The 12,037-nt window shown below is 56.5% G+C and overlaps 2 protein-coding genes across 2 annotated transcripts; one reads left to right on the forward strand and one right to left on the reverse strand.

The window, feature by feature from the left end:
• Positions 1–96: 96 nt before the first annotated feature.
• On the reverse strand, positions 97–3,751 carry NCLIV_005610 (membrane protein, related; the record flags this gene model as incomplete). The annotated part of the gene is made up of 8 exons (XM_003880071.1): positions 97–158; positions 547–708; positions 1,048–1,240; positions 1,720–1,821; positions 2,208–2,342; positions 2,671–2,724; positions 3,192–3,327; positions 3,705–3,751. 8 exons carry the CDS (start codon positions 3,749–3,751, stop codon positions 97–99), a joined length of 891 nt encoding a protein of 296 aa, XP_003880120.1.
• A 4,459-nt stretch (positions 3,752–8,210) lies between these two features.
• Positions 8,211–11,172, forward strand: NCLIV_005620 (putative articulin 4; the record flags this gene model as incomplete). The annotated part of the gene is made up of 5 exons (XM_003880072.1): positions 8,211–8,231; positions 9,112–9,471; positions 9,624–10,085; positions 10,324–10,473; positions 10,765–11,172. The coding sequence occupies 5 exons, from the start codon at positions 8,211–8,213 to the stop codon at positions 11,170–11,172; spliced, it is 1,401 nt and encodes a 466-aa protein (XP_003880121.1).
• Positions 11,173–12,037: the final 865 nt, after the last annotated feature.

The raw sequence follows: 12,037 nt of genomic DNA on the forward strand, positions 1-12,037 counted from the left end.
AAAAAAACGCAAGTGGCCACAAGCAGCTGCGTGCTTGCTTTCGGCCGTATCTTTCGCGCCTTGATCGCTTTTCGCACACGAAGCTCGCAACGCAGTTCACTTTCGCGGGGGTGTTGCCGTAGACGAGGCTGCTGGCGCGTGCGCGTTTGCCTGGGTGACTGAAGACATGCAAAACAGAAAGACACAAAAGGTACGGCAATAGGCACCAGCTCGCGCGCATCCCGCGCCAAGCCACAGAGGTATGCAGTTTCTTTCCACGCGGCTTTTAATCGGCCACTCACAGTTTTTTTACAGAGCTGCGTACACGAGCACAGACCAGAGACCGGGAACCGCTCCCTTCCTACAGAAGTCTTCATAAGCAGTGGAACTCGAAATATATGGGGGAGCAATCATGGCCGAGTACGGTGTGTCCTCGGTCACAGAAGCGCACACTGTCTCTGCGTTCCCTCGGTCAAGTTCTTTCCGGCGTTTGCGAAGGGGAGGCGCTGGAAAGGCCCAGGCGCAGCTTCACTCGAAGCATCGGTCCCTTCCGCCACGCACTCTTACAGGCTCCGTCCACATTTTTAAAGATGGTGAGGGCCTGAGTGACCATGCCCGCGATGTCGGCCGCATTGGCAGGCACGACGAGGGTGTTGCTCGACTTCCCGAGTTTGCTGAAGGCGGAGATATAATTGTCGGCGAGCTGTAGACTCAGCGCGTGCATGCCGCCTGGAACGCCCGCACAAAGGACAGCAACTCGGAGAATGGCGGGCACAGCTGTGCACGCGTCCAATGCAAACAAAAATTGTGTGGAGCGATGCATGCGCTGCATGCATCGCTCCACACAATTTCCGCGACACAGCCACGCGCTGCAGACTGCGCCCATCGGAAGAGAAGCGTCTCGAACGCGCAACCCAGTCACGACGAAGACCGCGAATCCGAAGAAGGCGTGAAGAGACTCTGCGGCAGCCTGGATCGGACACGACGCCAGCATTCATCGCGCCTCCAAGGCGCGCTTTTTCACAGGCGCTCAAAAAACGCAAAACGGGGAAAAAGTCGACGACGTACCTGACACGCCGCTGGTCTCTGCGATCTTCAAGACGCTCGCGGCGGCAGCTTCAGCCCGAAGTCTCACGGCAGCGGCTTCTCCTTCCGCATGCAGAATGACGCTCTCTCTCTGTCCCTTCGCGAGGTTGATCGCACTCTCTCTTTCGCCCTCGCTGTGAAGAATATCGGCCCTCTTCCTTCGCTCGGCTTCAGCCTGAAAAAACAGAAATGCAGAACGCGAAGGGTCGAAACATCCCTCCACAACCTCGCAGACTGCTCGGCCGACCGACTGGCACACCCAATCTTCTCATCGGTTCTCTTTCCTCTGCCTGCCGACCGCAGCCGCCTTCTCATGGCAGTTTTCTTCCTCCTCGCTTTTCTCGCGCGTCTCTCTGCCTCGCGACACTTCCGAGCCCCGCTCGCGAGCACCAGCACTGAAACGTTAGTCCACATCTTTTTACGGGGGAAAACATGCGTTCCTGCTGCCAAAGCCATCAGCAAAAAACGACGAGACGCTGCCTAAACATCGATACATGCATATATATGTATATATATATATATATATATGTACACATGTATACATGTATGTGTATGTGTGTATTTGTGTATGTGAAACGGCAACATGCCGGTGTGACTCGGCGTTTATACGACAGAGATCTGTTTCTCGGTGTTAAAAGGCTCAGTCTTGAGCACCTGTCGCTCCATGGCAGCGCGAATGTTTGGAGGCAAAAGGATGTCGCGAATTTCATAGCGCAAGCACGTGACGCCCCAGGGCTGCGCCGCTTGATTGATGGCCTGCACGGGAAGGCAGGACATCGCACGAGTGAAATGTCGTCGGCGATTTCCTTTCGATTTAATTCCTCCGAGGCGTCGACCTCGCCCTCCCTGCTGCTCTGAATTGCGTCTCAGTCCCCGCGTGGCCGTCAAAGCCCATCTGCCTGCCTCTCGTGTTTCGAGCAGGTGCGTGTGTGGGAGTGGGAGAGAAGACTCAACCTTTCGGTCTCTCATGCACTGTGCACCTGTTCTTTACGATGGCTGCACACCACCACGTGCTTTCTGCGGAGTGCATGCTCCGCGTTCCACTACTGGAAGACGTCTTTCATGTGTGTGTGGCGAATCCAAGTTCTGTGCTTTGCGTGGCCAGCACGTTAGAGGCCTCGCCTGAGAGAGTTCTGCCTTACTTGGACAATGCTTCGGTTCAGGGCGTCTCTCTCGAGGAAAGTGTTGTCGAGAGTCAGTTTCCCGAGCTCCGATCGCATCGTCGTCTGAGCCAGCTGCGAGACGGCGTAGATCGGGTTGGTGACTCCGTAGGAAGCCTACACGGGAAGAAAGGACGCAGCGAAAACGCTTCACGGCGCGAGCGACAGGGCGTGCTCGGAGGAGAACCGGCGCGTGTGCCTCGTGAGCCACGGTGACGGCCAGGGACGAAGCGCTGGGAAGTCACGCAAACGTCCAGAGCACCGCTTGCTGCTCCAGCTGGGGGAGGCGGAAACCCCCTGTGGACAGAAAGCTGGATACCTCGCCAGGGAGATTTCTGTGGAAGCGTCAGCAGACAACGAGGACGTCTTGCGTGCCCATCGCGACTGTGCGGGACTCCGTGCGTAACCCGACTTGCCGCCGCGAGTCTCTGAGCAGTTTGCTTACGTCGTAGGCATTGCAGATCTTCACGTACAGCACGCCGTCGATCTGCAGTGTGACCTGAGGACACACACACACACGGCCAACCCGGGAGAGAGGCACGCGCGCGGCGTGAGGTGTGAAAAAAAGAGCAGTCGATCGAACGGCGCCGTCGTTGCGGATGAGAGACGCGACTGCCAGAGAAATGGACACACTCGACCAGAGACGGGTCGAAACAGGCGTGCAGGGAGAGCTCTCGGAGGCGCACTGTTGCGAAGGGAAACACACAGGGTGAGGCAGACGTACACGGCAGCAGAGAGAGAAGTGTACAAAGGCCGAATGTCCCTTCGTTCCCGGCGTTCCCACAACAGCGGAAGAAACGAAGCGCGTGAAGGCGGAAGGACGCCGAAAGAAGAGAAACAAGGATCGCGAAAAAGCAAAAGCGAAGGCAAGCGAGAAGACGACAGACCGACCGTGAAGCAGAGCAACAACACCACTCGACTGCGCCGGTCACGATCGAGGAGGACTAAAATCGTCAGTTACCGTACATTGTCTTTCGTGATGGCCGTTTGGTTAGGAATTACAATAGGCTCCTCTTTCAGGGAATGCGCATACGCAATCTTGTCAATAAAGGGAATAAGGAAGTGTAACCCTGAGTCGAGCGTCCGAGAATACCGTCCGAACCTGAAGAGAGAAAGGTATATAAGGAAAGGAAGACAAGTCAATACCGGACGAAGAAAGAGCCGAGGTTCGCTTCCTTGTCAACTTAAACCTTCCGCTCTCAACGTCAACCGGGGGTCAAAAACGTAGGCGTAAAGACAACTGTACGTAGATATACGCAAATGCCTGCATAGAAGCGTACGTTCAAGCATGTGCAAGGTACGCACGTGAACAGCTGTAGGCAGAGAGAGCGAACGCCGTCCCGAAAACAGCGAGACAAGCTCGCCGGGGTGCCAAGATGAAAGATCCTCCTCTCGGCTTCCTCGCGCTCCATTCACCTGAACCGTCAGGCGACGCGCTGCTTGCATCTGAAGCTCCTTTGTTCTTTTCGCGGCTCTTACCTCTCCACGACGTAGGCTGTTTGGTGCGGCACGATGACGATTCCCATGTGATTGCGAACCCAGAACGCCTCCGTGGTTCTTCTGCTGCTCGCGGTGCTGGAGAAACCCCGTCGTGTGCGCTTCTCGAAGGGGAGCATCGTTTCCGTAGTTTTTCTCTCATGCTTGAGGCTGCAGTGGACGCGTGCCGGCAGCGAGGCAGCGGGGAGACTGGCTAGCGAGGTAGGAGTGGAGACGGAGCAGGGAGAAAGCGAAGACAACGCGGGCCGTTCGTCGGCGGAAATGCGAGGAGCCAAGGGCGAGAGATACGAGGAAGCGAGAGTTCGACCGGCAAACTGCACATTGGTCGCCGCGTCTCGTGGAGAGCGCAGCCGAAAGAAAGGCGCAAATGCAGGGACATGTGCAGGCAGAGCGCAGCAAACTCCGCGCGACTTGGCACGCAAAGAGGGTGCGAACTGAGAGCAGACGAAAGCGCCAATTGCCTTTTCCATCTTGACAAGGAAGAGAGCTGAAAAGCGAGAGAGGAAACTGGAGACGAGACACCCGGAGTACACGGTCCCGCTAAAAAATCGACTTGGCCCGGGGGGCTGAGAACCGCAGCTGTTTCCAACCCCTTTGGCGAAAATCTCGCTCGGGGAAGCGGACGCTTGACGCTATCACGCGAGTTTTGCCCTCCGTTCGTTTCAGAACGTTCAGGGTCGTCGATTCCTTTCCGGGCAAAACAATCGAGAGAGAAACCGACGCTGAAAGAGCCGCGGGAGTCAAGCCGCGTTCGCCAGCTCTCCGCGCTGCCTGGATTTGACGAGATTCCAGTTCCCCCAAATCCAAATACACGCGAACGAAAGGTATTGAAGGTTTTCTGCGCAAGAAATCGAGGGGAGCTCGACGGCGGTTCCTTGTTTCTCATCGATATGTGCTTGCGAAAAGACGCACACCAGCAAAATCGGCGGTAGTCGTGGTGCAACCGACTGCCAAGGGTTCTCGCCTTCGGAGCGAAGGAACCACAGAAAGAATGATAGAGGGATGTTTTTCAGAGTCCCTTGTATCGGAGAGAGGGAAATAGTTTTCTCTTGAAGGAGCATACCTCTCGTCTAGGCTCGAGGAGTTAACCTCCAACGATCCTTCGCTGGCGGGATCTCACTCGAGGAAACGCTCAACTAGGTCTGTGCACGCACACACGGATAAATACACGTCAATGCATACATATAAATGTGCATGTGTATGCACATATACATGCATGTACAGATCTCTGTGCTAACAGGACTATCCTCATGTGGATGGTTATTTCTCGGTCTCTGCGGTTCTGCCGGAAAACACGGAACACCACAGCTGCGAGGCACCGGCGCCGCCCGCACCGTCTGTTTCGATCCACCTTTTCCGAGAGCGAATTGCGCTCCCCAGGATTTCATTAGAAGAAACTGTTCAAGTTCAGTTTCTTTTCAGTCGTTGGTCTGTTCCTTCCCATCTCGTGGTGTGTTTGACGCGCCCGCCCCGAGAGGCCTCCTTTCTACTTAAAACTACTTGTCGATTTGCATGTTGACTCGCCCAGTAATTCGACATTCCTTTAGACAGGTTTCGAAAACGCGCAGCTGTAAGCGTTTTATCCGGTGAGAGATGCGAACCGCGAGCGTTTGCCGCCGCGTCCTGGCGGAAGACGTTGAGTCTTGGATGATCCCTTTGGGAGCGGAGTCAGCACAGATCTAGAGCACGGTTGAAACATCCACTTCAGGTTGTCAACGGCATAGGGCAACGTGACTCGAACGGAAGAGTGCACCCACTGTGAAGAGAAAGTGTTTGTCAGAGAGGAAGGCGATTGGTTCCTAATGCTGGACGCTGATGTATATATATATATATATATGCACATGGAAAGCTTTGCTTCCCCGACGTCTCACAACGCCAGAAGAGCGGAAGACTTTTTCTCTACCGTTTTTACTTGTCACCACTCTGCGCGTTTCAAGTCGATCCTGACTCGGAAGTGATAGGCAGCTGAATACCGCATTATCCTGCGGAAGTCGTTCGGTGTACTACGTGTCCCGCACTGTGCACTGATGTGCTCCGTACGAGGACATTGTTTTAGTCTTATCCGTCTCGTCAGTCATATGGAGAGTTCAGCCTCGTTGTGCTATCGGGCGGTCTTCCCCTGTTTGTATCCTTCGCACGCACAGGCACAGAGGCTGCACTGCAGCCGTGTGCGGAGGGTTTCGACACGGATCGGAGCGGCCTTTCACCAGGAAAGGACCGTCTTGGATTGATGACTTGCTACTGCAAGAACCGCGCTGAGCGAAATGCTACATGCCGGAAGAAGCCAGGTTTAAAGGCTATACCGTGTACCGCAGAAATGCTACACGTGTTTCCCCCTTGTTAAACCTTGTCGGCCGTCGAACACCTTGAGGGCCAGGAAAGGATTCGGAGCACCAAGCCCCTGGTTCGCAGGCAGTCCTTGTGTTTCTGCATTTGCTGACTTCGCGGCGTGCCGCCTTCTCTCACAGACCATTTACTCCACTGTCAAAACAGAGCGCCCATCGTCGGAGGACTCTTCTGTTCGTCCTGCCGCAGACACCGCAGGATATGTAGAGAGCTGTCCTTTTCGCTTCATCGTTTCCCTTTTCGCGTATCGTCTTGAATGAGAAAAGTACAAGAAGCCCCAAATTATACGGACAAGTCGAATACCTCTGTTCTCTGAGACGACAGCTGGAGCAGCCTTGGTCCCGACGTTCCGGCGAGACTGAAATTCGCGGTTCCTTCGTGCGGGTTTCCCATTGACGTCTCTTGTGCATTTCCCAGCCTCTCGAACGGTAGAGGAAAAGCTTGCTGCGACGCACAACTCGGGAAAAAACGCATCCGTTGCTTCGCCTGTATCCCCGTCTCTCACGGGTAACCGTCAGCCTGCTCAGAGAGCACTCTGTGTAAGCTCCGGCAAATCCGCTGCTGACTGTAGCGCTGGCATTATAAGAGATACAGTGCAGGGACTCGGCACACGTCACGCTCAGGGACATCCCTGCGATGGGCAAAACCACCGTTTTTTTGTTAAGACTGGACCATCCGTTTTCCCTTCCATCGGCCTATACACACGCCCTCCCCTTTTCTCTAACCCTGTCAAATGCAAGGTGCGTGGCGGTGTGGTTGGGACAGTGTGCGTTCTTTCCTCGATCGCAACTCTTTCTCAGTTTGGACGGCGCCCTCGAGCAGTTTGGTTCGGGAATTCCCGCAGCTCTTCACATGGACATCGTCGACAAAAAAAGTGAAACTCGGGCGCCCCGGTGGCCGCACGTGGCCACGCGAAGCTTCACCACCTTTACCCCTGTTCGTCTCTTCTGCGTTTCCCAAACCTCTTTTTCGACGACCGCCTCTCACCTCACCTCTCTTCCCGAACACACAGACGACGAGACGACGCAACGCGACGACGCCCTGCAGAAAACGGCTAACTCTCAAGTCTACACTTTAAAGGCGAATGCAAGTGGCGCATGTCACATCTCTCTGAAGGCGGGCGCCGCACGTTCTCGACTATCCTCCCGTTATCTGCGTAGCGTGTTCGGGAACTCGTAGAGACGGCCGCTCTTGTTTGTTGTAAGTCTCCCTCTGCCTGTCCTCTTTGCCTAGCCTTTCTGGCCAAGGTTCTCCACTTCCCGTGTGTCTTTTCCGGCCGGTTCTTCTGTGCCCGTCCGAGTGAGAACGCCGCGTGTCTCTCAGCCTCCATATAAGGTCTTCCCCACAAGCTTTCCCGCCCACCCCCCCCCCCCCCCCGGGAGATCGATCGATCGCATCGTGTTCGCTGCCAACAGGACAGGCCTGATGTCATGTCTGTGGCACACGGACGGAAGGGACGGGGAGACAAGACGCAGCGTGTGTGTGGTTGGTCTGGCAGGCGATAAAACGCGCGACCGTCCGTGCGTCACTGCGTCATGCATCGTCATCCGAGACTTCCTGTCAAGCACCGAGGAGAAAGTTGCCGGTGGCGAGTGGCCTAGAGTTTCAAACGCATTCTCAGTTTGCTGTGTCGCCGATGCAGTGTGTGGTCCCGGGACAGTTGTGCTGCATTTCCAAGTTTTTTTGCCTTTTTTCTCGTTTTATCCCTCCCTCGTGCCCAACGCCCGGAGTTCTCTTCCCGCCACCCCCGTGACAGGAACGGCTCGTGTTTTCCCCACTGTGCGTCCAGGCGTCGTTCCGCCAGCGTATACAATCATACACATCGCATTGAATGCAAAAATTCGGATTTGTTGCTGAAACATCTGTTTGGTCGGTGTGCGACTGTCTATATGGGCTAGTGTTTCTTTTGAAGTGCAATTTTTGCATTTCCCCTCTGCATTTTCGGAGGTCACCCACTCTTGAGAGCTTCGTCCAGAAAACGCCGGGGAAAGCGGTCTTTTCTGAGGTTTTCGTCGCTTTTCCCCACTCTTTTGTAGGGACGTTACATCTCCCTTCTGCAGACACGCAGCCTTCGTCGGGCGGGGCCCGTGACAAAGAGACCAATCTCGCGCTTTCCTGTTTTCCCCTCGGGCTTTCACCACCATGGAACGCACAGCTGACAACGTACGTTTCCTCTCTGCCATGCCGCCGTTCCGTACTGACCGTAAAACGGTGAATGCGTTCCGAGGATCTGGGGATCCAGAACAACGCCGGACGAGGAGGGAACCACCGGAAATCCTGCAGTTTCTCAGGGTGCTCGGGTGTACATACACTTCCCTGCGTCCCGAGGCAACCGGTGCATGCTGCGTTTCATGGCCTATCTCCAACTTTCCCATATCGAATATCGAATCTCTGTGTCCGGCTTGGTTTCCAAGGAATCTCTTGTGTCTTGCGTCCTTCTTCTCTGCGTGGCAATCCTTTGCTGCTGGGGGGGGGGGGGGGTCGGGGGGAAAGATCGCCGTTCCCCGTTCGAACGGGGCCGTGTCGCATCTCTCTGTGTGTCGGGCTGGGAATCTGTCGACACCTCTACGGAAAATTGTGTTTGACCTGTCTCTGGAAAATCCACGCGTTGCTGGTCTTTTCTTGCTGGGAGTCCTGCCTCGAGGGCTGCCTCTATGCCGGAGCCTCACCGGGCGGGAGAGCTTTTTTTTTCCGCAAGGTGCTCAGTGCCTGTGTATTACGTGCAGAGAATCTTTTCGTTTAGGGGCTTTGCCATGTACGCTTCTGCCCACATGTTTGATGTCTCACGTTTGCTTGTGTAGACCCGTGTCCGGCGGTCGATTTGTGTTGACTGTGTGGCGGGTGTTTTGTAGAGCACACGGTCATTTCCCTTTGCATCGGACTCTCTTCCAACACATGTCTGCGGGTTCGCCCCTCGTGCGGGTCATTGGATTGGGACTTCTCCTAGCTTCGGCGCTCTTCCGAATGCGCCCGGACTCGCCCGAACAACTGCTGCCTGGCGCGTATTATGTCGGTTTGTGGTTTCCTTTCTCCGTTGCTGCAGGCCGCTCCCCTGGAGCAGACCGTCGCTCAGGAAGAGGTGCGTGCGTCGAAACCTCAAGTGATGGACGAGAACTCGGCTGAAGCGGCCAACAAACAGGAAGCCGCCCAGAGTGTCCAGGACGTCTCTGCGAATGATATTCAAAAGTTCCTTGCTGACCAGTCGCCCGCCAGCGCCAAGAGACTCATCTTCTCGGCCACCAAGACGACGACGACGCGAACCATGTCCAAGACCGTCAGCGAGTCTGTGTCTCACAAACAAACCAAGGAGGTTTTCACTGCCGCCAACATGGCGCACATGGGTTGGAAAGCGAGCAAGGAGGCGTTCCTGGCGCACAGCTCGTCCTTCGCTTCGCAAAACGACGTAAGCCGACGCTCCCCGGAAACGCCCCGTCGAGACGATCCCGCAGGATCTCACGTATCCTCTGGTCCTTCGCGCGTTCCCGGCCGGTCCGGGGCAGTCGGCCGCCGCTGCGCCCAAAAACGGCTCTTCGCTGCCTTGTCGCTGCGCTTCAGGCAACCGAGACCGAGATCGCTCGTTTCGTCCCCTCCGTCCAAGTCGTGGACTTGCCGCTCGACTTGGTCTACACCGTCCCCGAGGTGAAGACTCGCATGGTGAACTACACCTTTGAGTGCCCCGCGCGCGGCTACTCGCGCCTCGTCCCCCGCGCCTTCCCTGTGGACACGCCTTTCATCGTGCCCCAGTACGAAGACGTGCGCGTTCCGGTCGTCATGTCGCAAACCTTCGTCCCGGAACTGCAGGAAACGTCCAAGGTTGTTCAGGTTCCAGTCGCGCGCTACGTCCCGAAGCTCGTCCCCGTCGACGTCTTTGTCCCTCGCCCTGTGGCGATCCCGATCAAGGCTGGGGAGGTGACGCAAGTGACCAAGAACACGGTCATCAGCGAGGACCTGATGCACCAGCTCAGCGTGGAAATGAACCCGCACCTCCAGGCTCTCAACAAATTCAATGCCCAACAGGTCAGAGTCTGTCGCATCGACACACACACACACGCTGCGATGCTGAGACGTCCCCCTCGTGGAGCGGGCGCTTCGTGTGAAGCGAACTGAAAACAAGGACAACTGGGAACCAAAAAACACAAGGTGTGCACGCACTCCTAGTGTTCCCGTCCGCGGTGTTTGGACAACGCGTGCGTGTTTTGTGTTGAACGCCGTTCGAAAATGGGGCACGGACGTTTTTTGGGTTTCTTTTTTCCAGGCCCAGGCCATGGACAGCTTGGTCAACAAGGCGAACGAACTGGCAACCCAAATGGACTGTCCGCCCCCGGCTCCGGAGAGGATCGAGGTGAACGAGAAGGCCTGCGGCGTCATTCCAGTTGTGGACGAACAAGGCAACAAACAGCTGAAGGTACAAAGTGCTGGGCACCTGTGCAGAAGTTCCGGCTGTCTCTCCTCCTGGAGGGTTGGAGTATGTAGACAGGAAGAAAGAGGCAACCTCGAGAGCTCTTGTGTCTCAGCTTTTTTCGAATCAGTCCCTCAGAGTGCTCCCCTTCGTGCACCTACCATCCCTTTCCGATGTCGTGTTGTCTTCCACTGTGGCGTGCGTCGCCGTGGCGTCTCCCCAGCCGCGTTCGCCTTCCGCACAATTCCGCACCTGGGGTCTGTCGCTCCTCGTCGATGTTTCGTTTTTCCTTTTCAGATCGATCTGGGTGGCAAAGACCCGCGCTCCGTGGAGATGGTCTTCAAGCGCCTCCACGACGACGCAGACACCTCGAAGAGCGTCGAGGAGACTGTTCAGCTGACGGAAGACATCATTCTCTGTGTGCATCGCGATTTGAACGGCGGCCGCCTAGACACCTTCCCTTCGGGCAACGCGGGGATCCCGATGATCTTCCGCGCTCCCGATGAGAAGCAAGGCTTCAGTGCGTGCCCAGGCAGCAACGGTCTGCCTGAGCCCGCGCCGCTGCGCAGCCTGACCAACGACATGTCTCTCGTGAGCGCGTCCGCCGAGGCGCAGAACGACTCTTCGGCCACCACGACTGGCGAGTCGGTGCCTGCCGCCCTCGGTGCCGAGGAGGCGACAACTGCTGTTCCCATCGCTGCCTAAATGCGAAACGAAGCGCCGTGGACACGGAGACTCCAACGACCGCGTGTGTGTGTGTGTGCTGCGCGGGAGAGGCACGGAAATGAAGTGAAGGGAGGCCGAGCGAGAAGGCGGGAGAAACTGGATCGCGGGCGGTGTGGATCAGCAACTATCTGGGTGGTCTCGAGAGCCGCTCGACGCGCGTTCAAAGTGGGAGAGGAAAAGGCCAGGGAAGCGACTGCGAGAGGAGGCGAGAGTGAGAGTGGCGAAGCTGAAGAGAAGAAGAGATTGACAAAGACGCCTTCTCCCGCCCCGGGTGTCCCTCGCCTGCCGGTCTCGCAGCGACGGGAAGCAGATGGAGTGTGGGGAGACTGGAGAGTGCTTGCCTCCACGTGGAGTGTATGTGCATTTGTGTAAAACTGATGGGAAAGGGCTACATGGGGGAGACGCGCGCGCACACACTCGAGAGAGGAAAGCGCGGCAACAGGAAGAAGACACGGGCGCACACGAGTCTCGTCTCGCGGCGCAGGTGAGAGAGGGGACGGCATCTGCATGGGGGTGTCTCCCGGCATTTGTTCTCGAATGCGCGACTTCACTCGCCACGCGTTTTTCTCTGCATGCGTCCTCTCGGGCGTCAAAAACGGGGAAGGTTTCTGCGGGTCCAGGAGTGTACGCGAGAATGTGCAAAGGCGTTTGTGCACAACGGTCTCGAGTTGAGAGCGGTATATTTCGGAGGAGTGTGCACTGACGTGGATCGCGCGAGACTAGGCGTTCAGGAAAGCCTGTCCTGAGCTCTGCAAGAGGGCGGAAGGGAGACGAATCGCGCGAGCGTCGACTGTGCGTTCGCCCTACATCTGGAGAGGCAACCGGACGTCGAGACTCGCAGTTG

Source organism: Neospora caninum, chromosome II (assembly GCF_000208865.1).
Source record: "Neospora caninum Liverpool complete genome, chromosome II".
Classification (NCBI taxonomy): Eukaryota; Apicomplexa; class Conoidasida; order Eucoccidiorida; family Sarcocystidae; genus Neospora; species Neospora caninum.